General features: G+C 45.0%; 1 protein-coding gene and 1 long non-coding RNA gene across 4 annotated transcripts in view; one reads left to right on the top strand and one right to left on the bottom strand.

Annotated features, from left to right (window-relative positions):
* Window positions 1-17,889, top strand: part of LOC119970272 — a 40,199-nt gene extending 22,310 nt beyond the window's left edge. The window contains exons 2-3 of the long non-coding RNA XR_005461576.1: window positions 10,681-10,732; window positions 17,639-17,889. This is a non-coding gene — a long non-coding RNA (uncharacterized LOC119970272). The remainder of the gene's footprint in view (window positions 1-10,680; window positions 10,733-17,638) is intronic.
* focad (focadhesin) overlaps window positions 1-24,069 on the bottom strand; it is a 366,162-nt gene that overhangs the window by 43,972 nt on the left and 298,121 nt on the right. For all 3 annotated transcript variants that reach the window (XM_038804621.1, XM_038804620.1, XM_038804622.1), the window contains exons 36-40: window positions 19,744-19,824; window positions 16,050-16,178; window positions 14,662-14,777; window positions 9,660-9,920; window positions 5,538-5,627 (exon numbers count right to left, since the gene is read on the bottom strand). In XM_038804621.1, coding sequence (XP_038660549.1) covers window positions 5,538-5,627; window positions 9,660-9,920; window positions 14,662-14,777; window positions 16,050-16,178; window positions 19,744-19,824 — 677 coding nt within the window. The remainder of the gene's footprint in view (window positions 1-5,537; window positions 5,628-9,659; window positions 9,921-14,661; window positions 14,778-16,049; window positions 16,179-19,743; window positions 19,825-24,069) is intronic.

Below are 24,069 nucleotides of genomic sequence, written 5' to 3'. Positions count from 1 at the left end.
CTTGGGTTTCCTCCGGGTGCTCCAGTTTCCTCCCACAGTCCAAAGACGTGCAGGTTAGACGGTTTGGCCATCCTAAATTGCCCTTAGTGTCCAAAAAGGTTAGGAGGGGTTATTGGGTTACGGGGATAGGGTGGAAGTGAGGGCTTAAGTACGTCGGTGCAGACTCGATGGGACAAATGGCCTCCTTCTGCACTGTACGTTCTATGTTCTTAACTGTCATTTAAGCTGATTTGACCACTGCAATGACAAACTGTCATGATCTGCACTATATCGAGTTTGTGCTCTTTCTCACCATCAACACAAACTCATGTCTTTCGCCCCACACAGGTCCTTTATGGTTGGCAACAGAGATGATGAGGGTCCAGCCCAGAGTTCTCAGTAGGGTGAGCATTCTGAGAAAGCACCCTTATATGATTACTGTTAATCCTCCACCAGCCCAGACACACACCTCGTTGTATCACAGATAGGGGGGCATATGGGGAGACACACATCACATGTGAGCAGGTGCTGGAGACAGGTATAGCACTGGAGAATCCCAGTCAGAGAGTCTAGGATACCCCCGAGCTCCACTCACGTGAGATGCAGGTACTGAGTCTTCAGAGTCATCCATGAAAGGGGAACTTGTGGACTTCCGTCAGCATTTCCAGAGACAGTGGGGAGAGACCGTAGGCGTCAAACTCTAGCATGAGTGCCATGATGTCTCAAGCATCTGTTCTGATGACCACCTCCACGGGGAAAGTGGTTACCCTCATGCAGAATTAAATAATGACAGGCCACCAATTGTAAGCTGGCCCAAACCAATGGTCTGTACACTCTGACTGTCACTTGACACAGGATGAAGCAGGTGGGGCAGGCCTCTAACCCATCTCATATGTCAGAATGTTTGGAGCCTGCCTCTATGCTGCTGAAACAACAGGAATATTACCAGATAGGGGTGATAGTTGCACAAGGAGATTCAATATCAATGTGGTAATCATGATCTTTATCTGAATTAATGCATAATTTAATGTGAACTCCTTATTCTCATGGCCTCTCCTTTGGTCCATCCCCCATTCACCCTGATCAATAATGTTTAGGTGAATGGTCTGATCGGCCTTCATGAGGACAGGTGAGTCGGTGAGCTTGTTGACTGTTGGAACGTGGTGTGTTGGACATTTCTGATGGAATTCTGAGATGACTGCATACACAAATGTTAAGTGAAGCATGCTTGGATGGGTCTGTTGGAGGATTCTCTGACAGGTCGGTGTGCAGCGGCTGAAGCCATGGGCACATCAGGCTTCCTCCTGCGGCAGTTTCACTCCTAATCTGCAAAGTCATGTCGTGAAGGGCACAGGCGGCCACTTCAATCCAGGAGATCCTTGCTAGCGCACACTGAAGGCCGCTTCCAGATCTGCCTTGAATAGCATCTTGAGCAAGCCAATCACATGCTCTAATATTGCCCAGGCGATGATGTGGCTTCTGTTAGATCTCTCCTGAGTCAGTGGTGGGGTTCGTCACAGTGGTCAACCGCGAGGTCATCAGAGGGTAGCCCTGGTCTCCTAGGAACCAGTCACTGAGGCTGTGTGGCAGATGGAAAATGAAGGAGCGGTGGCAGCTCCCAGGATACTGGGCACAGACGCGCACAATCACCTTGTAAGTGCTCAAGTGTGAAAGCCTTTCCCATTTCTGAAGGGTGCCACATACAGATAATTAGCCATCCTCTGAACCCGTGGAAATCCAGTCACTGCAGCGAAGCCTATCGCCCTCTGAATCTGGTGAACGTGATCAATTGTTTGTCAATGCTGTTCGCTGTTTCCTACTACAGGACTTTAATTCTGGACTTTCTCCTATTGTTGCCCTTAATTCTGTGACTCCTCCCAGAATATATAAATCCAAATGAAAGATACCTGACCTCCAGATGTAACATGAGTTTCCCCGTGGCCATTTGCAAGCACAATTTGGCTGCTGCTCTGGGCCGAGCCCATCACTTTCATTTCCACTTTATTATATTCCTCCTTCTTTTAACTTTTTTTCTTTCTGACCCTTCTAGTCCCCACATTCTTCTTCTATTTTCACGCCCCCTTTCAATTTTCCTGTCTCAGGTAGACTGCCGTACCAAATTCCTAGCCCAGCCTCTTTATATTTCTCAAACCTCCTACTTTCCTGCCACGTCCCAGGCTTGATGCTCGTTGATTAGCCAATGATATCATCTCTTGGCATTCTTCAAAGAGGCCATCAACATATTCGTTGCTGCCTCCTCATGGGTAAAACCTCACTCTACTCTCTTGATGACCTTCCTGCCCAGCACATCGGCTGTGGGTGATCTTGCCAATCTCCTCCTTGTCGAACTCCCCTTCTCGGTGCTGGTCCTGTGGGCTTTTTCGGTGGTACAGCTATCATCGCCGTGCTCTCCACCTGCCTCCATAATATCTGTTTGTTAGTGAAGTAAGCTGCTGCAGACTATGCTACTGTGGATGATTGCCTCAGTATCATGGCGTTGATAGGAACCTGCCAGAGGGATGATGACACCTTTGCCCAAAATGGAGACTCCCTCCTAGCTACATCGTTCACCACTTGCCTCGTCCAGACTGTCACAATCATCGTGGTCTGCCTGTTATCACTAAAACGCATCTTGGTCTGTCTCCCTACTCTTTGGGCACTTTCTTCTCCTTTATGTATCTCACTTCATTCCACACTCTCACTTCTCATTTAAAATCCTCATTCTCTCTCGCCCACCCAATACTGTGACAATTTGCTCACTGAGTTATAGGCACTGATCTTCTCTCGAAGCTTCTGAACCAAGTGACTTCTCACCCGAGGTGTTTTAACCTCCATCTCGATTCATCATTCTCTCTCTCCTTACTGCCCTCTTTTCCTTCCTTAATCTTTCCCTCCATGTTAACTCTTCAATCCAGATCCACAGTCACCTCCTAGAATTTGTCATGTTAAGGGGTGGCTCGATGGTGCAGTGGTTAGCACTGCTGCCTCACGGCACCGAGGTTCGATCCCGGCCACGGGTCACTGTCCGGGTGGGGTTTGCACCTTCTCCCCATGTCGCGCCTGGGTCTCGCCCCAACAACTCAAAACAATCTGTAGGGTAGTTGGATTGGTCACGCTGAATAACTGGGTACTCTAAAATTTTTTTTTTTTTTTTTTTAAAGAATTTGTCATCTTGGTACTCCCATAATGTTAGTGTAGGCTATCCTTGATCACGTCCTTCTACCATCTCTCCATCCACTTCCCACTTGGCCAGAGGTATTGTTCCAGGAGGTTGCAGAGGTCTACACGAGCCTCCTAAGGCAATGGTGCTCTGACACATTCAGGAAACTCATCATTGGCCTCATATACTCTGTGCTGATGGTACTCATCATTGGCCTCATATGGGTTGAGCACAGGGCTAAATTGCTGGCTTTTAAAGCAGCCCAAGGCAGGCCAGCAGCACGGTTCAATTCCCGTACCAGCCTCCCCGAACAGGGGCCGGAATGTGGCGACCAGGGGCTTTTCACAGTTACTTCATTTGAAGTCTACTTGTGACAATAAGCGATTTCCATTACATTTTCATATACTCTGTGCTGATGGTACCGCCTCCTTCAAGTTCGTGCTCTCTGTCAATCCCCTCTGTCCTGTGCAGCAGCATATAGCTGCTGTTGGTGGCACTGGTGCTCCTGTTGACCTTGCTGTTGGTGTGGTTGCTCCTTCTCAAAGGTCCAGGTTATTGCTGCATACGTTACTTGCATTCAGTAGTGAAGGCTGACAGCAAGGAAGTCGAGCTGCAGGTGAGTAAAGGCCAAGCACTTGAAGGTAACTCCAAAATGTTGCAATTGATTCAAACTTGGCAAAGTAAGCTCAGCACAGATAAATTTAAGGTTGCATATTTTGATAGGAAGAAGAGGGAGTTTGTTTATTACTTGCATGGTTTAAGTCTTGGAAGGGTAGAGGGACAAGATGGTCTCAAGTGTACAAATACACTGAGCATTATGAGTAGTGCCACAGATTAGCAAGGCCATAAAAAAGGCAAACCAGTTGGCTTTATTGTGAGAGGGCTAAGGGAAGTTACGCTAAACCTACATTGACACTTGGTTAGATAACACTCAGGAGAATTTAGAGTCCTTCTGGTATAATAAGAATATAGAGGCACTGGAGAGGTGCAGAGGGGACTTACAAGGACGATACCGGAAATGTGAGAGTACACATAATCAGTAAAGGATTAGCAGGCTCACTTTTCTCTTGAAAAATGGCGGCGAAGGTGTGAGCGAGCAGAGGTCTTTAAAATTGTGAAAGGATTTAGAGAGTTGATGTAAAGAGAATATTTCCTCTTGAGGGGAAGAGGACAGCTAGGGGTCACCTATATAAGATAGTCACCAAGATATCCAATAAGGAATTTAGAAATGTTTTCACCCAGACAGTGGTGAGAATGTTAAACTCACTGTCACAGGGAATGGCTGAAGCAAATAGTATTGATGCATTTCAAGGGAAAGGAGACAAGCAAATGAGGGAGAAGGGAATAGATAGTTATGACGATACATTGAGATAAGAAAAGATGTTAGTGAGGAGCTTTGAATGGAGCACAAACACTGGCAAGGACTGACTAGGCTGATTAGCCTGTTTGTATGTCATATATTCTATATCAGGGGTGGGCAAACTACGGCCCGCGGGCCGCATGCGGCCCGCCAAAGGTATTTCTGCGGCCCGCCAAGTCATAAAAAAAAAAAAAAAAAATTTTTTTTTAAATTTTTTTTTTTTTTTTTTTTTAAATTTTTTTAAGGTTAATGGAGGCGGGCTGTTGGGTTACTTACTGGTATAGGGTGGATACATTGACTTGAGTAGGGTGATCATTGCTCGGCACAACGTCGAGGGCCGAAGGGCCTGTTCTGTGCTGTACTGTTCTATGTTCTATATGAGGCGCCCAGAATCATAACCGGGTGAAGTAATTATTTTACTTAATATACTATGCGGCCCTTTGTGAATTGTGAATTTTTGAATGTGGCCCTTGCACGGAAAAGTTTGCCCACCCCTGTTCTATATCATGATTTCAGGTGACAGAAGTAGACTAACCACAAACCTGCCAATTTCAGATTCAAAGCCTTCTAAGCGTGGCATTTTCAGTTGGCAATCATTCCCTCCTGTGCACTCACCTCCTGACCCCAGGCGAGATGCAGAGCGCTCGGGAATCCCCGTGTTAGCTATTAAAGCCAGAATGTTAAATTGTAAACTAGTTAGCCCTGTGAATATTTTACTTAGCTTCCAACTAATGCACGGTCGGGAGTGAGGTCACCCGTTGACCTCCGAACCTGTCCAGGTCAAACCTGGAAGTGAGCAGATGATAATCAGATGCCATTTTGGGGGGGAATTTCACCCCATGGCTGCGCCTGTGTCCATCTGCCTTTGCCCATTAAAATTCACCCCCCCACCCCTTGTTGGGGATGCATTAAAAAGATGATGCTTGTCATCTTCCACAACTAACAGATAAAACCTACCCAAATAGAAAAATCTAGAACAGACACGTTGGCCATTGGCTCTTAGGTTATGACTTACTGGTATTCCAAAAGCAGCATTACCTTGGTAGGCTGGGTTATTCTGTCTATCTCATTATCACCTAGTTCAGAAAGGCACTTAGCAATCCCAACATAAAAGTTCAGCTCAGTGACCTGTAAAGGAAATAAGGATGTATGAATGTGATTAGCCTTAAGCCAAGTGATTCTCCTTCTTAAAATGTTCATTAAAATTATGATTACGATTGATACAACTTTGCTTTTCTATCAATAAAATTACAACCAACTTAATATAAGTTTTATTTCTTAAAATTTAGAGTATCCAATTATTTTTTTCCAATTAAGGGGCAGTTTAGTGTGATCAATCCACCCAACCAGCGCATCTTTGGGTTGTGGGGGAGAAACCCACGCACACACGGGGAGAATGTGCAAACTCCACACAGACAGTGACCCGGGGCCAGGACTGAACCCGGATCCATAGTGCCATAGCAAGCAGTGCTAACCACTGCACCACCATGCCACCCAACCTAATATAAAAGATGAGAATTGATGATGTGAGGGGAATTGGCTGGAGGAGAGGCTGAACGCAGTGGAGAAGCTAAATGAATTGGGGTAAGACAGTTGTTACAGGCAGCATTTATGACACTCCACTGCAAATTCTGCTATCGACACTTGCTCCAAGCCAATGGTCCCAAGGAGTCATGAGTTTAGTAAAGCTTAAAAACATGCAGAAGACCCAGATAGCTCTGCATGTAACTGAGCTCGAAAGACCTGGTTTGACTGCTGGTCAGCATCAAGCTAGCTGATCACAACCAGGACGTTAGCGCTTTCAATGGCCTAAGCGTATCTAAGCACTAATCGTAACCCAGCAAAACTTGGACAGGAAAGTGCAAAGTTGGGAGAAGAACTACACTTTATAATATGGAAAAAATGCTGCAATGGTTTCACTACACAGGGTGACAGGTCTGTACAACATGTGGAATTGTAATTATGCTTTTGAATTAAAAAACTAGCAATTCACGGGAAACAAAGTGGTTACATTGTCAATAAATAATTAAATTCATGATTAAATAACAGAAAGTTTGTGTGTTTGGCCATGCACCAAATGCCTGATCTCAACCAGTCCATCTGGAGACAGAGCCAAGGAATGCTGCACAGGAAGAAAAAGAAAAAAATATTGAAAGGAGAGTTGAATCAGACTAAGGCATATGTCCTATTAGCTATCTGCATGGCAGAAGAGATATGCGAATAGTGTCCAAAACGCAGAAATCTGAGATGAGTACAAAGAAAATGCTACCTTCTCTCCTATTATTTATGCCATTTTAGAAAATAAGTTATCCAGTTAAGTTAAGTGCATCCCAATTCTGCAGCACAGGTACTAACTACATTGAATGCCTGTATGATAAAACAGAATATCAACCTCATTAAAATCATAGAAAGCCATAGCTAACTGAAAAGGCAAGTGGCTGCCAGCTGTAGCATAATATACAGGTGGTGCAGATCCATCGAGCAGCATCACTCTGAACTAATTTAACTGCTCAGGTTCACAACCCGCTTCCAAACAATATACACGGCCGCTCACAGCTGTGCTCCTGGTTATCGTTGTTTTTTTTTTTAAAGGTTGAGATCAATGTGGAATATTGTGGAAGTGGATAAAACGTACTTCTGCATTACACTTGCCCTGCCTGAGTTATGGGATGCAAACACAGGTTAGGTGGATTGGCCATGCTAAATTGCCCTTAGCGTCCAAAAAAGGTGAGGTGGGCTTCCTGGGTTACCCACGGGGTTAGAGTGGAGGTGCAGGCTTAAGTAGGGTGCTCTTTCCAAGAGCTGGTGCAGACTCGGTGGGCTGAATGGCCTCCTTCTGCACTGTTAATTCTGTGATCTTTGATCTACACACTCCATTGCTGTACTTAAGAGAAGCTGCTGTGATCCGTCCCATTCCACGAAAGTAAGGCAGACTGTCCGAGAACATTTAATTTCCAGGATTCATCCACAAGAAGTTAAAAAACACAATTTTTTCCCTCATCTTGCCTTCCTTCCGCAACCCACAGCTTTTAAAAATACAAGCTTTGCATCACCTAACCAATAAATCTTTACTTAGCCCGTCTTCTCTTCTATACTTTTACATCTTGGATTTGGTCTGTTTTAGAAAGCTTTCTCCTTAATCTGAATTTCTCATCATTAGTACTGAATGTCTGACTCTTAAATAGACGGTTAGTCTCAAAGACTAGAGCTCCCCAATAACAAAAAGGATACAGGAGCCTCATTGTTAAACTACTAAACTAATAATCAAAAGATAAGAACAGAAAATGCTGGGAATACACAGCAGGTCAGGTGGCATCTGTGGAGAGAACAGTCATCAATCTGAAATATTAACTCTGTTTCCATTTGTGGAAGAAGAGATAATAATAAGAGATCTACTGTTTAAGATGGAGATGAGGAGAATTATTTTCTCTCAAAGAGCCATTAGTCTGTGGAATTCATTTCTCCAGAAAGCAGTGGTGGTTGGGTTGTTGAATTTATTCATGGCGGGTTAGATTGTTTTTAAATAAATTTAGAGTACCCAATTATTTTTTCCAATTAAGGGGCAATTTAGAGTGGCCAATCTACCTATCCTGCACATCTTTGGGTTGTGGGGGTGAAACCCACGCAGACACGGGGAGAATATGCAAACTCCACACGGACAGTGACCCAGGGCCGGGATTCGAACCCGGGTCCTCAGCGCCGTAGGCAGCAATGCTAACCACTGTGCCACCGTGCTGCCCTGCGAGTTAGATTTACTCGTTAGACAGACAAGGGAGTTGGAGTTAGGGTTATGGGGGCTGGTGAGGCGTGGGGGAGGGGGGAGCAAGATCTCACTGATGGATGGAGCAAGCTCAAAGGAATGACCGACCTGCTCCTGCTCCTAAATCCCACATTCATATCTTCTCAAGGTCAATAAATGTTGCCCTTGCCATTGACACCCATGTCCCATGAATGAATAAAGATAAACATGCAACATTTTTCCTACAACTTAGCCCTTATCCTTTACTTCATGACCCCATCCCACTGCAACTACATCCTCTCTCCCATTTATCTTTCTCAGTCTTCATCAAATTCATATAATAAAAATTGCTCTCTGAACTCCTTCCAAGCCAGTTCTTGACTAACCAATTTCCAGTTCAAGGCTATTCCCTTTCAAAACTTTGACAATCACTGCCTTTCTTAAGGAATCAATCCATCCATTTCTACGATCACTGCTTTATCTCAAATCTATCCATTGCTACAGGATCCTTGAACATATTGTTCCTCAACTGATTACTCAACCCCCTCATAATTCATTGTTCTTCCCCAACCACAGGAACAAAGATGCCTCAATCAATGTTACAATCATTCCATCTGACTGTGGTTCATGACTCCCACTCTCTACTGTTAATATTGTTGATCCCTCAACTCTTTTCATTTTGTCTCTCTTGGGATCCATGTCTATGGTAGCATTTATCAATTCCATTCATAACTGCTTCACATATATCCTCATATATCTCTCCATTTATGTCTACATATTCATCATTGGTGTACTCTGTTTCCATCTTTTACATCTTATTGAACTCTTAGATAGTCTGTCCATCCCTGATAGAGTTTGAGGATCAATTTATTCCTGCCTCCACACACCAGTTAATTCTGAATTCTGTAGCCTGCATCTTTTCAGGTGGAAGATCATGTACAGTCCTCACCCTGACCCATGCCAACCTCCAATGACTCCCTGTGCTTCAGTAGGTCAAGTTTTAAAGATTTTCATTCTCATTTTCAAATCTTTCCCCGGTCTTCCATCACTCAAGCAAAGCCATCTTTTCTGATCGCATGATCTCCAGCAATCTGCTCCTCCAATTGCAGATGAATCACGCTATCTGCACCACCACTGAAAATTGATCAGTCATTGTATTAACTGCACCTCTGGAACGCTCTCCCCCCCCCCCCCCCCCCCCCCCCCCCACATAAATATTTTGCATGAATACCTTTACCTCTGCCTTCAAAAACTCCCCAAAAATCCATCAGACTCTGCCTTCATTTTCTCCTCACCCTGCCCCCAGAATTTCCCCTTTTGATAGGTGACCTTCTCATCATTTCATTAAGCACTTTGAGGTGTTCTTTTACGGCAGGCACACTGTACCAGTTGGATCCAACGTTGTTGCAAAAAAGCTGTACCTGGATTTTGTTAGGAAGCATCTCAAAAATCTTCTCGACACTTTTGCACAAGAGGCTCCAGCTGTGCGGTACTTGAGTTGGAACCTTCATCGCCTCATTCAGACCTTGCAGAACAGAATGACAAAGCTCTGGGCTTTTCTGTCTGATCTCTGTTGTAAAGTATTGGATTGCGAGGACTTCAACAAAAGTCTGAAGTTTATCTTCCGGCACATATTTCATCCAGGAAGCAAGAGACGTAAAGAGGTATTTTCTTGTCTCCAACTGTAGGCAAAATAAAAGGACAGAATATAAAACTTGATTTGAAATTAAGTTGTTACTGGCCGAGGGAAGGAACTTATCTTTGAGTTTGAAATTGATTTGTACACTTTGGAGATCTCATGTGGAATTCTGCACCGCAAGTCTAATGATTAATTGCTTTATAACTATGGTCGAGATCTACCTTGTAATACACAACGTACCATTCTGCTGTAAGGCTGTGAGCCATAAATAATGGTTAGGTTCTTGACAAATCTTGTTACTATCTAAGCTGCTGGTTTGGCATTGACTTGTTAAAATACAATTGGTAAAATTAATTGAGAGATTGCAGACAATGTGGCTCAGTTTTTCTGGTTCCTAAAGAGCTCCTTCATGGATTCTAAATGAATATCTTTATTTTCTTTTCAAACATTTTTTGTTACTGATATGCTACCCAGACTTTATCATGCTAGGAAAAGTACAAGAGACCAGAAATAACTGTCGACATGCTGGAAGGCGAAATTGAGGCCTTCTGTCCAGCAGTGACAGCCGGTGAGAATCGTTACTGTTCAGGTTCATGCTGTATGCTCTTCGGAAGTTACCGGAGGCAGCTCAAATATCTACGCAAAGGTCAGGCAGTATGGCCCGTTGTGTGATTTGGGGCCTTATGGTACCTGTTATTTCAGCACAGTACTGGGCAGACTGTGCCCCACACAGTCTGAACCCAATATCAGTTGTTGGTCGAATTGAAGAGCTGCCTATAATTGTGTTTTATTGTATATTGCAGGGCTGGGAGGAGCAGGAAAAGAGTTCCTTGGAGATCCCACAAAACAAGCCTGGTATGGCTGTACCTCATGTGTCCCTCTTCTCTGTGCAAGATCAGATTCCACTCCCATTGATCTTACTCTGGCTCGAAACGTGCCGGGGAGACGGCTATTGTGACGACCTGAAGTGGCGTGGGGTGCCCGTGGGGTGGTGGTGCGGTGGTATGTGGATATAGTTGATTGCATTCTACCAGTAGTTGAATGTAAAAAACGGCCTTGCCCCAAAATGGACCAGGCTTCTCACCCAGACTATTGGATGACTAGCAGGCGCATTCCACTGGTCGACAGTAAAATGTCTACACTGGGGCAAAAATCTACCTCTTTTTTTCTAACCTGCTTGATGGAAAAGGATCAGAATCATGATACAAATTCTAGTTTTGTTGCAGAAAGGCAGTAAAGTAAACCTCCAGAAATATAAGCATTATATGTCCGTGTGTGCCCTGTCTGATGGCCAGTTCCTTGGTTCATTGTCTGCTGGCACTTCATACGGAACCATTTTCTTGACTTTTTGTCAGGGGTGGTTTGCCATTGCCTTCCGCTCTCAGGGGTAGGTCCCAAGTCGACCTCAGCCGGAAGGGGAATCTAAGCCGTTGGCATTACTATGATCCACATACTAACCATCTAGCCAACTTAGCTAACCAGCCTCCCCAAATGCATCATAACCAAAGGGGAGGAAAAAAAAATCAAAACTTATTTGAACAAAAATGTTTATATCTTTCATAAATCTACCATCCATCACTTCTGGAATGTAGTGTTTGCATCAGAGCAACATCCAAATGGTTAGCCTGAGCTGGCATTGAAGAAACAGTTCCTGCCTGAAAATGGCTGCCAATTGGAATTGTAAAATGTAGGCTGAAGGGTCACCAGCGTGAAAGGTGAAGGCAGGAAAATGGCAGGGGTTAGAAAAAGAGAGTGAGAGAGAAATGAATGAAAGAACTGAAGACAAACTGAACTGAAATCAAATGAATCAGAATTAACGGAAAAGCAAGACAAGAATAAGTAATTTGTCAAACTCAGCTCAGTTATTCGCAGCCACAAACCACAGCACTAAATTGCTCACTGCAGGACAGAAGCCGATTCATTTGTGTCAGAGATCTTAAAGATGATCGGGCAACAAAATAGAAAACAGAATCTGTTCCTCCGATGTTAGATTTGGCCATACTGTGTTCAATTTTTCCCTTGTCTTCTTGGGCAGTAACATAGTGGAGCAGATCCCTGCCTGTAAGAGTCCATCCAATAAGTTGTAACAGATGACCACCCACACAGAAAGACAAAGATTGACCTCATTGTCTCTGGCCCAGATAATACATTGTGGATGCCTGAAACTGGAAAGTGCTTCCTTCGTTTGAGCAGCAACAACACCCTATATTTGTGTTGAGTCTTCAGGGTAATAAAATGTCACAATGCACGTCGCGGGACCATTACAAAGCAACATTTGACATCCAGGCCATGCAAGGAGATATTAGGGCAGGTGATCGAAAGCTTGGTCAAAGAGGCTACGTTTTCAGGAACATTTTAAGGGAAACAAGTGAGGCAGAGAGGTGGGAGAGGGAAGCCCAAAGTTTCAGGCCTAGGCAGATGAAGGCACAGCCATCAATGGTGCAATGATTAAAATCGGAGATGTTCAAGTGGCTGGACTTAGAGAAATGCAGATATTATCCATGGGGGAGACCACAGAAATAGGGGGTCAAGGCCATGGAGAGATTTGGTAATAAAGATGAGAATTTTAGAATTGAAGTGTCGCTTAACCTGGAATTGGCAGGGATCGGTGAATATGGGGTGATGAATGAACAGGACTTGTCACAAGTAAGGACATGGGTAGCAGAGTGTTGGATGTACTCACGTTCATGGATACGAGAAGTTCACCAAGAGTGCAAAAGAATAATCAAGTCTGGAGCTAACAAACAGTGATGGTTCCTGAAACAGCTGAGTTGAAGCATGGGTGGAGTCCAATCTCGTATGTCAGATAAGCAGTTTGATGATCTAGAAATTGAGGAGAGGTCAAGACAGAGCTGGGTGTCTAGCCAGCTATCATCAGCGAATCTGCGCTGTTTTGGATTGGATTGGATTGGATTTGTTTATTGTCACGTGTACCGAGGTACACTGAAAAGTATTTTTCTGCAAGCTGCTTAACAGATCATTAAGTACTTAGAAAGAAAAGAGAATAAAAGAAAATACATAATAGGGCAACATAAGGTATTCAATGTAACTACATAAGCACCAGCATCGGATGAAGCATACAGGGGTGTAGTGTTAATGAGGTCAGTCCATAAGAGGGTCAGTTAGGAGTCTGGTAGCAGTGGGGAAGAAGCTGTTTTTGAGGCTGTTCGTGAATGTTCTCAGACTTCTGTATCTCCTGCCCGATGGAAGAAGTTGGAAGAGTGAGTAAGCCGGGTGGGAGGGGTCTTTAATTATGCTGCCCGCTTTTCCCAGGCAGCGGGAGGTGTAGATGGAGTCAATGGATGGGAGGCAGGTTTGTGTGATCGACTGGGCTGTGTTCACGACTCTCTGAAGTTTCTTGCAATCCTGGACCGAGCAGGTGCCATACCAGGCTGTGATGCAGCCAGATAGGATGCTTTCTATGGTTCATCTGTAAACGTTGGTAAGAGTTAATCTGGACATGCTGAATTTCCTTAAGTTTCCTGTGGAAGTATAGGCACTGTTGACCTCAGAGTGGAGTAGGGATAGGTTAAAGATGTCCGCGAACACCTCTGCCAGCTGGCCTGCGTAGGCTCTGAGTGCACGACCAGGGATCCCGTTCGGCCCGTCACCTTCCGTGGGTTCACTTTCAAGAAGGCCGATCTGACTTCGGAAGCTGTGATGGTGGGTATGGGTGAGTTATGGGCTTCTGGGGCACTCGACAGCGGATTGTTTTTATTTTCAGGTGATGTTGTCTAGTTGTGCACGGCATCGGTGAGACCTGTGCCGATGGTGTCCTGAGTGCAGTTTTGGTCTTCTTATTGAAAATAAATGTATAATTGTGTCAGAAGCAGTTCAGGGAAGGTTCACTCAACTCATACTTGGTGAGGAAAGGGAGATTTGAGATGGGACAGTAGTTTGCAAGGGCAGAGGAGTCAAGGATTGCTTTTTTGAGGAGAGGGGTAATGCCAGCAGATTTGAAGGAGACAGGTACTATATCTCAACAGCAAAACTTGACATGTGAGCATTGGCATAAGGGGAAACCGGAAAGAAATGGGGGAGCGATGCTCGGGCAGGGGGGGAAACTGAGATGGTCCAGTGGGCTGGAGGGAAATGCCAGGGCCGGATGAAAAGCTAATTGCAATCAATGTGATAACGAGGTCAATGAGTTCCTCGCACTTGTTGAAGGTGAGGGCGTTGGAAATCACAGAATCCATAGTGCAGAAGGAGGCCATCGGCCCATCGAGTCTGCACCAGCCCTTGGTCAGAGCACCCTACCCAAGCCCACACCTTCAACCTATCCCCACATTTCCACCCTATCCCCGTAACCCCCCCTTATCTTGTTTGGACACCAAGGGCAATTCAGCATGGCCAATCCACCTAACCTGCACATCTTTGGACTGTGGGAGGAAACCGGAGCACCCGGAGGAAAACCACGCAGACACGGGGAGACTCCGCACATACAGTAACCCAAGCCGGGAATCGAACCTGGGACCCTGGTGCTGTAAAGCCATTGTGCTAACCACTGTGCTACCCAATAGGGACAGGGATTCAAGAAGATGGCTTTCAGTCCAAAAAAGAGTGGGGTTATTTTATTTTCCAGGAGTGCTTTGGCTGACAAGAGCAATGCCTTATTATAACACCTTAGTAAACCCTGCAATTACGATGTAAGGAGAGGAAAGCTACAAGCAACTTTTCATTCAAGGTGATCACCAACATTTTCCATGTTCATGTTGAACAGACTGAACTAAGGATGTAAAAATACAGAACAAAGTTTCATTGAGGGATTAAAAATCAATACATACGTTAAGGCTGTGCACTAATGGTGGTGCCACCCACATTCCTAAAAACATTGCAGCACTTTGTGATGTCTGAGCCTGGGTAACTGCAATTTCAATGCAGTGCTGCTGAATGTCTTCACCTACAATAAAGGGGTGAAAAAAAACGGTATTAAAGGTGGTATGTTACAGCGTGACCACTGCATGGCACTGTTTACTTCAGGAATGGCTGCAGGGTTCGTGCAATTTGTAGCTGCTTCCCTGGACACAATTAGAACAAGATACCGACAAATCTTCATTTCCAAACTTATTTCTTCAGCTAAGTTAAGATGAGGCCATGGCATTTTGGTGGAGTGCGATTTCTCACCAACGACTCCCCCACTCTCAACAGCTTAGCAGTGCAGCTAGCACAGGGAGCAAGCTCTGGCCTTTTATAAAGGCTTGCGTTGCAGGACGGTGGCGTTTAAAATAACATAACTTGACAGCAGTGGTGGTGAAGTGGGGGCTGGATATTATAAATCATCAATACAGTACTTCCAATCCTTGCCATAACTTTAGAAAAAGGCAAATGTTAAATTATTCCCGCACTCATTAAAAGAGATCACCAAACTTTCACCAAGCAGGAACTTTCAAGGCACAAATCAACTCGAAGGCCGAGTACCCACAGATAGTTAATTTGACAAGAGGGGTTTCAGTGTCAAATTTGAAAGGCTAACCAGCACTTTCGACACAGAAGCTAACCTCTCCTGACCTTGGAGTGCCGGACCTTTCATCACGTCAGATTTTGTTTCTCCCCAGGACAGAACCCATAAGAGTTGGCAATGGATTAATCAATTAGTTGAGACTTGGCTTTGCTGATAAGCTGAGCTTTCCAAATAATAATATGTTCGAGGAGTTGTTTGAAGGAATATTGTAATTTATAATGTAATTATCTTATCATTGAGCACTTGGGGACGAAACACCATAAACATTACTGACTGAATTCACCACTCGGTCGGGCCAACAGAGAGCGGTATATCATTGTCACATTTACAAAGTATTTTCGCAGAAATGTAACATTCCTCACTTCATATCATCCCTTTGTAATCGTCCCAGCATCCATCCCCTCTCTGCATTAAAATGCTAGGACAATAGACCAGGTGAAGAAATAAGTTTGCTGTACCCAGCCTTAGAAAGCCAACAAAAGAGTATGACCTTGATTGAAAGACCATGCATTTTAGACTGAGTTTCAAATATAAATGAAATTGTTGGGTATCTATCCCACCATTTGAGGCTAAAGTAGGTATTGGTAAGCCATTGGCATTGAGTACCCTTTTGAAAGGGAAGAAAATAGCCATATAACCTCTTAGGATAATAATGGGCCTTTTATATCACTGCCTTGTAATCAATCGCTGCACCTTCTCTATATGACTTACCAAAATTCAGTCTCATAAGTGGAGAAAGTATGGAAGCCCAATTGACGGGGGGATATTGAAAGCTGTTCCCACATCCAGCGATGGGCCCCAACAAAACCTTTACTAACTGGGGAGGAATTCTCTCAGGACCTACAAATCAAAGAAGAAAACCAGATGTAAGAAAACAGTGTAGAGGTAGCATGGTGTGTTACTGTGGATTGCAGTGGCGGACAGATTTTGAGTTCATTCCGAGTTCATTTATGCTATTAGAAATAGTACACGACACCTAATAGTTTTTCACCGTGTAGCAGATACTCCTCATTTAACTTGGATGCTTGCTTTTCAGTCCCAGGTGCACAATAGTTTTTACAGGGGTTAAAGCCACTCTGAGGGCGTCTTGTTGAAACCTATATATAGGATGGCCCCAGCAAATGGGTTAATAGCTATCAGACCCTTGGAAATACCTGACTTGCACCGTGCTCATTCAACATTTAAGAAAAGCCCAAGGGAGCATTTCTTCAAGCTAAAAAAGAAACAATTATTTCACTTGTTGCTGCAGAAGCACCACAGTACATGGGGTTTAGGGTATATCATACATCTGTCCTGAAGAAACTGCACTGATGGGCACAAACGTTAATGCTTTGGGCAAGTTGGAATCAGATCTGGGGGTGCCATGGCTGAGCATTGTTGTGCTTGACCTCAGGTTGTGTTTTTTGCTGTACATTGTGCTGGCAGGAGCTATTGCAACAACCCAGGATCTGTTGGTGCCATTCACAGTTTCGGTGCATGATCATGTTCAAACTGCATGCTCGATGGATGTGACAATTGGCCCCGTCGCATCCCAACACACTCATCTCAAGATCTGCCTTCCAGCTGTGAGAGTGAAAGGAGCCATTCAGAAAAGCAAGCATTGTGCCCAGTAATCCAGATCGGAGATCAGCTGCGAGTGAGAGCAGATCTGAAATGGGAGTTTCCACAGGAGTGAAAGAAGTCACAATAACTGATGAAGCATACAGATACCTGCGGCTTTATTTAGTAAATTAGCCAGAGGTGGGGAGTACCTTGTACTCCACCAGGCTTTCCTTCTCCTTTGGGTGATACAACAATCTGCTGATGCAGTACAGAAAGGTCAAGCCCCAAAGGTGTTCCAATTATCAGGCTTCTCCTTATAGGGCACAAGACAAATAAGGGAAGTAATCTCAAATCACCTGGACCAAAGATGGAAAGCCTACAGCTCCCATTCCATCACCCAATAGGATCCTGAATAAGGGTTTTAACCGTGAATGTTTCTCAAAAAAAGAGACATGCTATTGAAGTTTTTCAAATTGCACTCATCAAGACAGAAACAAGATTACCAATTTTAAATGGAACAACAATTTGTACAGCATGAGAAAAGTGTGTGGATAGATAGGCAAGTGGGCTCTGATTGGTCAAGGTGCCGCCATGGAGAATGCACCAGGGAATAGGTATTTAGTTCAATTCAAAAATTTATCCCCAGGTTAGATTAAGACGGTCATAGCACCCTATCATTAAATGCACTTCACAATTAATTACTTTCAAGATAATTACTGTTGCCATGTGATTAAATGTGCCTGTCGTTTTACACACAGCAATATTCTCCGACTCCCAATCAGGTGAATGGCCAATTAACCTTGTCTCAGAAGTGCTGCTTAAAAGCAGGAATGTTGGCCAAGGCAATCCCTTATCATCTTCAAATTGTGCCGAAGATCCTTAGTTTACAGCTGAACCACCAAAACAACTAAGACTTGGAAACACAGCTTCCATTCAACACCACAAGGTCAGCATCTCCAACAATGCAACATACCTCGAATGCTGCAGCCGCAATTTTGTTTCAAGTCCAAAAGTGGGGTTTGAATCCACAATATTATGTCTCCTGATGATTATGATTTGTGAGAATAAATTCTTCTTTACCCTTCACCAGTTTGGGCCCTTTTCCTCCTTGTGTTGGTTTATTTATGCTTCAAGTTTACAAATTTTACACCATTAATATCAAACTTTAATATAAATCTCCACATTCTTAGTTGCCTTCTTTCGAGATTGATCTGTGCTCATAGCTCAGTTTGCTGATTCAAGGGGTCAGCTTCATGATTCTCCTCTGAACTGCAGCCACAACATGCAAGTCAGTGACCAACACTGGGCCCACTGCATTCTAGTAGCAGCTTGAGCAGATTACTGGACAATTTTAGCATTATTAGCTAACCATGACTGTGGTATTTTCACAACATTCAGTTCACTTGATTTAAGCAAAAACAATGAACGGCTTAATTGATTTAGAATCAAGGAAGAAAAGATTGAGAATGTGTCTGCAGATTCTCATTTATTCATGCGTTATCCAGCACTATGACCCATTGTTAATTCTGGCAAAGAGGGAGCATGGTGGCGCAGTGGTTAGCACTGCTGCCTCACACCGCTGAGGACCTGGTTTCGATCCCTGCTCCTGGGTCACTGTCCATATGGCGTTTGCACATTCTCCCCCGTGTCTGCGTGGCTCTCACCCCCACAACCCAAAGATGTGCAGGGTAGGTGGATTGGCCACGCTAAATTGCCCCTGAATTGGAAAACAAAGTTTTTTGTTTTTTTTAATTATTCTGACAAAGAATAAACACCCAAAACAATAACTCATTTGCTTACATCATAGATGTGCCTGATAACTGAGCATCAGCAGGTTCTTTTGCTTTTATTTCACATTTTCAGCATCTGCAGTTTTTTATTGCATTATTTTGATATTGCCAATGGTTCCTTCAGATTAAAATGCTGAAGGCTGTCACAGCACCACTGGGTTCAGAATGATGAAAGGAAGAGTTACAGAGTAGAATATGTGGTCTGAGCCAGTGAACATTCTTGCAAGAATGCCACACTTTCTTTCCTAGTGCGCTTTCAACTGAAGCCAATTATACTTGGTTTCATCCTTCTGAACCCAGTGGTGCTGTGACAGCCTTCGGCATTTTAATCTGAATGGACCATTAGCAATATCAAAATAGGTTTCAATTGTCCCGTTACATGCGCCATCCTAAGCTTTCTCAAAAATATAATCAATACCATTTCAGAAAGCAGTCAAAGGTCAATTAGAGCCTAATTGGATAAGCCAGAATTCATCTGGGCGGTGCTTTTTTAAACAATTGTGTCAAGTGTTCTCGTTTTCTCATGTGTTAGGATTACTAGATCTGAGAATCAAACAAGATCTAGGGCACATCAAAATCCTGTGCTCGGTCAAGAATTTTTGAAAATGAACTGAGCTCAATCTTACACCCAGTCTTTAATTCACACCCGTGCAACGTGCCGAAATGGTCCTCAGCTGCAAAGTAACACCACCTTCAAGCAGGCTCAAACCATATAAGCCCTTATCAAATAATGTTCGATGTTGTGAGGAAAATGATGGAATCAATCATTGATATGGAGTACTTCAAAGTACAGACCAGGATTTAGGTTTAAACAAAGTAACCCTCCAGAGATGGCTGGTCAAGACTTTCGTTTGCAACAAAACATCGCAATCATGCGGCATCTTGTGAAGCAGTGGGTAAATTTAAGGGAAACAGGGTGCAATAATCATTTAAAAAAAGATCATTTTGACCCAAACGCAGATCAATTCCAAGAGCATCGTGCAATCAGAATTGACCACCGAGACAGTTAATCAGCCATTTTCTTTTTGAAAGGGAAACAAATTTGACACAATTAAATCTTTTCAATATCATACCTTTTTTCCCTGCTTCAATGATATAATCAGTCGCAGACCTGATGACACTCTTTTCTGGCAAATAGCCGAAATCTGGCGGCACTGCAGAAACGATTGAACTCATTAGGTAAAAAACCACATAAATTAACTCCACAAACAATGACACCCTGTGTTATTGGTCAGCACATCACTCACAGGTTTCAAAAAGTGTGAAGCACCGCTCAAACAATCCGTAGTGCTTTGCTAGCCAGTCGACCAAGCAGCTTAAAAAAGAAGTGCAAAACTACTTAGACCGACATGAAAACTGCTGGGCGCAACATAGCAGTTCTCGAAGAACCGGCAGTTTGATTCTTTTAAAAATCAGTTGTAATTAGATGAGAGATAGATGGCAAAAAGAAAACAACACTGGGAACACATTTCAAAGTTGATGTTAGCTGACAAGTAAAACCCTGCTGTCATATTCAGTTTCAATAGTCTGCTCTCCAAACTCTTGCGAAATGTACGGCTCAGTATCTTGGCAACGGGGGACGTAGTCTCAGCATCCTGGTAGCTTAATCACTTGAAAAATGTGGCATCAACTGATGCACAGCATGTATGCTGTACTGCAGGTCACTGTCAAAGGAGATGCTAAGTGGGGTGGTTGGGCCGGGGGGGGGGGGGGGGGGGGGGGGAGGGGGGGCAGTGGTGGGAGGCAAGAAGTGACCGTTTTCAAAACAAGGCCCTCGGTCAAAACATTTTTAAAAAACTATTTGGAGAGCCTTGCACTTTGTAGAAGGTACTTAACATTCAAATTATCATTGTTGCTTCCACAAGATCAGCACATCAGGTCTCCAGTAAGACCTTGTGGGTTTGGCATCAGTAGTAATGAATGAGCAGCTCTGAATGAGGTAAAGCCGTTTAGAATTCCTTCTAGTCCTGCTTGCTGATCGAGGTGGTGTCCAAAATAGGCCAGGTCAAGACTGGATGGATGTTGTGAGACTTAAAGTAATCTTTTATTCTTCTTGAATGCATAACGTTCGATTACAAACATTGCTAACTCTTAAGAGGAGAAAGGTAAGAATCAGAGATTGCAAAGATTTTCTGCAAAATGGTGTCGGCAAATTTATCAAATTCCCTTCCTTCTTCCTACATTTCTATCTTCCAGACTCCAGCCTTCATTGCACAAAGCATTTCACAGTCAAATAGCAGTGCAGGAGCATGAGCCCATGAACAAGTTTGTACAGTAGACATTGTTGCTTCAGTCATGGCAGTAAGAGTTAACTCAACATTTTCTTCCCTCTGGCACCACTCCCCCTCACCCCGACTCTGGGAGCCGCAAGGGCGAACACTGCAGCTCTCATCAGCCTGTTAGATGCGCCCAACCATTTGTTCAGTTCTCAAAGGAGCTCGTCTTCATTTCTATTAATTTCAGTCCTCTGCCAATTTCACTCGGTGTCGAGTCACAAGGGACACGCAAAATTAGATGCCATGATTCACCCTCCATTTTCACTCTATCCTTGTTGGACCAAGTCTTAGATCAATCTCCCCTCACAGGCAAGACTAGAAGCTTACTATTTGCAGAATCATGGTCTACACTCAATGACAACCTGCAGCAATATATTATAACATCAGAAAGAGCTAAAACAACCCCCCTTTCCCCAAGTACAGGTGTGACCCACCCACCCTCCTAGAGACCCCTAAATAGGGGGACCTCCCAGAGACCCCTAAATAAAGAGACCCCAATCCCCAGAGATCCCCCAAAACCCCCTAAATAAGGGGACTCACAGAGAGACCGCCTAAATAGGGGGACTCCATAGAGAGACCCCTAAATAAGGGGATCCCTCACAGAGCTTTCCTAATAGGGGGACCCCCACAGAGACCCCCTCTGGGGGTGGGCTGCATGAGGTGGGCAGCTCTGGTATTGTGGAGGGAGAGTAGCTCTTGGATGGACTTTGGGGGCAACTCCCTTTAGGGGTTATCCCTTTGGTCCACCGGGAAGTCCACCCTGTCAGGGCCATGCTGGGCAATATTAGTAGTAATCCACCCCCACGTGGTTCCCAGCCCAGAGGACGGGAGAATCACAGACCCGGAGAATATGGTGCCTGGCCTGCTAAGTGGATTCAAATGAGTTATTAAGACCCATTTGCATCCTCCCACTGGCACAAGGGCGAGAACACCAATTCCACTGCCAGCGTGGGGGGGGGGGGGGGGGGGGGGAGAGGCATTGGGCGGCAATCCTTTTTTTTTTAAATTTAGAGTACCCCAGTTATTTTTCCAATTAAGGGGCAATTTAGCATGGCCAATCCACCTAGCTTGCACGTTTTTGGGTTGTGGGGGCGAAACCCACGCAGACACGGGGAGAATGTGCAAACTCCATACGGACAGTGACCCAGAGCCGGGATCGAACCTGGGACCTCAGCGCCGTGAGGCGGTTGTGCTAACCACTAGGCCACCGTGCTGCCCTGGCGGCAATCCTATTTTTACCCAATTCCACGCTGCATCGGGACCCCGCTGATGGGCAGCGGAGAATCCAGCCCACAGCGTTTTGGCCTCAACTGCTTTGTGGTAGCGAATTCCACAGGCCAACCTCTCTTTGAGTGAAGAAATCTTTCCTAATTTCAATTCTAAATGGTCTACCCTGTATCCTCAGATCTGTGACCCCTTGGGCGGGATTCACCCGAATTCCCTGATGGCCCGGCGCCGGCGTACAAATATGGCGCAAACCACTCTGGCATCGGCCGAACCGGAAGTTGCAGAGTCTGCATTTCCGAGGGCTAGGCCAGCGCCGGAGGCTTTGGCGCCACGCCAACCGGCGCCAAAGGGCCGGCGCGAGTTAGCGCATGCACAGAACCGCCGGCGTGGTTCCGCTCACGCGCAGACCGGCTGGCATATTCTTGCGCATGCACAGGGGGGTGTCTTCTCCGCGCCGGCTATGGCGGAGCCCTACAGAGGCCGGCGCGGAAGGAAGGAGTGCTCCCACGGCACAGGCCCGCTCGCAGATCGGTGGGCCCCAATCGCGGGCCAGGCCACCATGGGGGCCCCCCGGGGGGTGGATTCCCCCCCCCCCCCAAAAGGACCGCACCTGCCGGCCTACCAGCCAGGTCCGGCCGTGTGGGACCATGTCCATTTCACATCGGCGAGACTGGCGACGGCCGCTCGTCCCATCAGGGCCCGGAGAATTGCCGGGGGGAACCGTTGCCAACGGCCCCCGACCAGCGTGGCATGATCCCAGCCCCCGCCTGAATACCGGCAGGGGGTCGAAGAATTCCGCTCCTTATTTCTATGAGATCCCACCTCCACCGGCAAGCTTTGGTTGGTCCATCATACTTTCCATCCCATTATGAAAACCCTCGCCGCGGGACAGACTGGGAAATCCCGGTCTGGTAACTGACTGCAGTAGCTCTCATCGACAAAGCCACTAATACAATATACTAAATCTTGACTCAGTGGTACCTCTCTCACCTCTGAGTCAGTAGGACCATGGGCTCAGACCCCACTCCAGAGACTTGATCACCTAATCCAGACAGATACATCAATGTTTAACAGAGGGAATGCTGCACTCTCCGAGGTGCTATATTTCGGATGAGATGTTAAGCCAAGGTGATCCTTTGCTCATCCCCTCAGGTGAGCAAAATGGGATTATTCTGAAGAGTACCTGGCTGTTGCTCCTCTATTCTAACTATTATTTCGAAACCAACATTGATCACATTTTTTCTGTGGCTTTGCTTTGCAAAAGTGGGCCGCTGCGGCCTTTGGTAGAACCTTCTGTTTCCAATGACTCAACCCAACTATGGTCCAGCATTAGATCGACCACTGAGAAGAAACCCTGTAAAATGGCAGCAATGATGAATGTCAAATGCAAGGCTCAAAATAAACAGACAGAAATGAAATGGCCACACTGACACTCGTATTTAGCTCATCATGTGGTTCCCACACCCTCAACTGTGGATCATGACAGATGCCTAATGTGAGTGCCTCTGGACTTCTATTCATGGCCTGTCAGTTCTGGAAATTTAGCGGAGCTATCACGGAGCTGTCAGGGACACAACAAAAATAATTCACATCTTTCTTCAGTGGAATTGTCAAGAGTTTAATCTCAGAGTAACCCACTCAAGCTCTGTGTTTCTACTTTAAAGGAAAAGCAAGACTTTTAAAGGATGCTATGCACTCGAGACACGAGTTAATTTATATATTGAAGACCAATACCTGTGGAAAATTTTGAAACGTGCAGGAATCTTTGTCGGATGATGTTAAATTATCGAGTTCTCATCCTTGTTTTCAAACACCTTCGCAACTTCATGCCTTCCTGCTTCTGCAAACACCTCCATCCATCCAATACTCCTCCAAAATCTCTGTGCTCCTCCATTT

This window comes from Scyliorhinus canicula, chromosome 8, assembly GCF_902713615.1.
Source record: "Scyliorhinus canicula chromosome 8, sScyCan1.1, whole genome shotgun sequence".
In the NCBI taxonomy this organism is placed as follows: Eukaryota; Metazoa; Chordata; class Chondrichthyes; order Carcharhiniformes; family Scyliorhinidae; genus Scyliorhinus; species Scyliorhinus canicula.
This window is presented reverse-complemented; position numbering and strand designations above follow the sequence as displayed.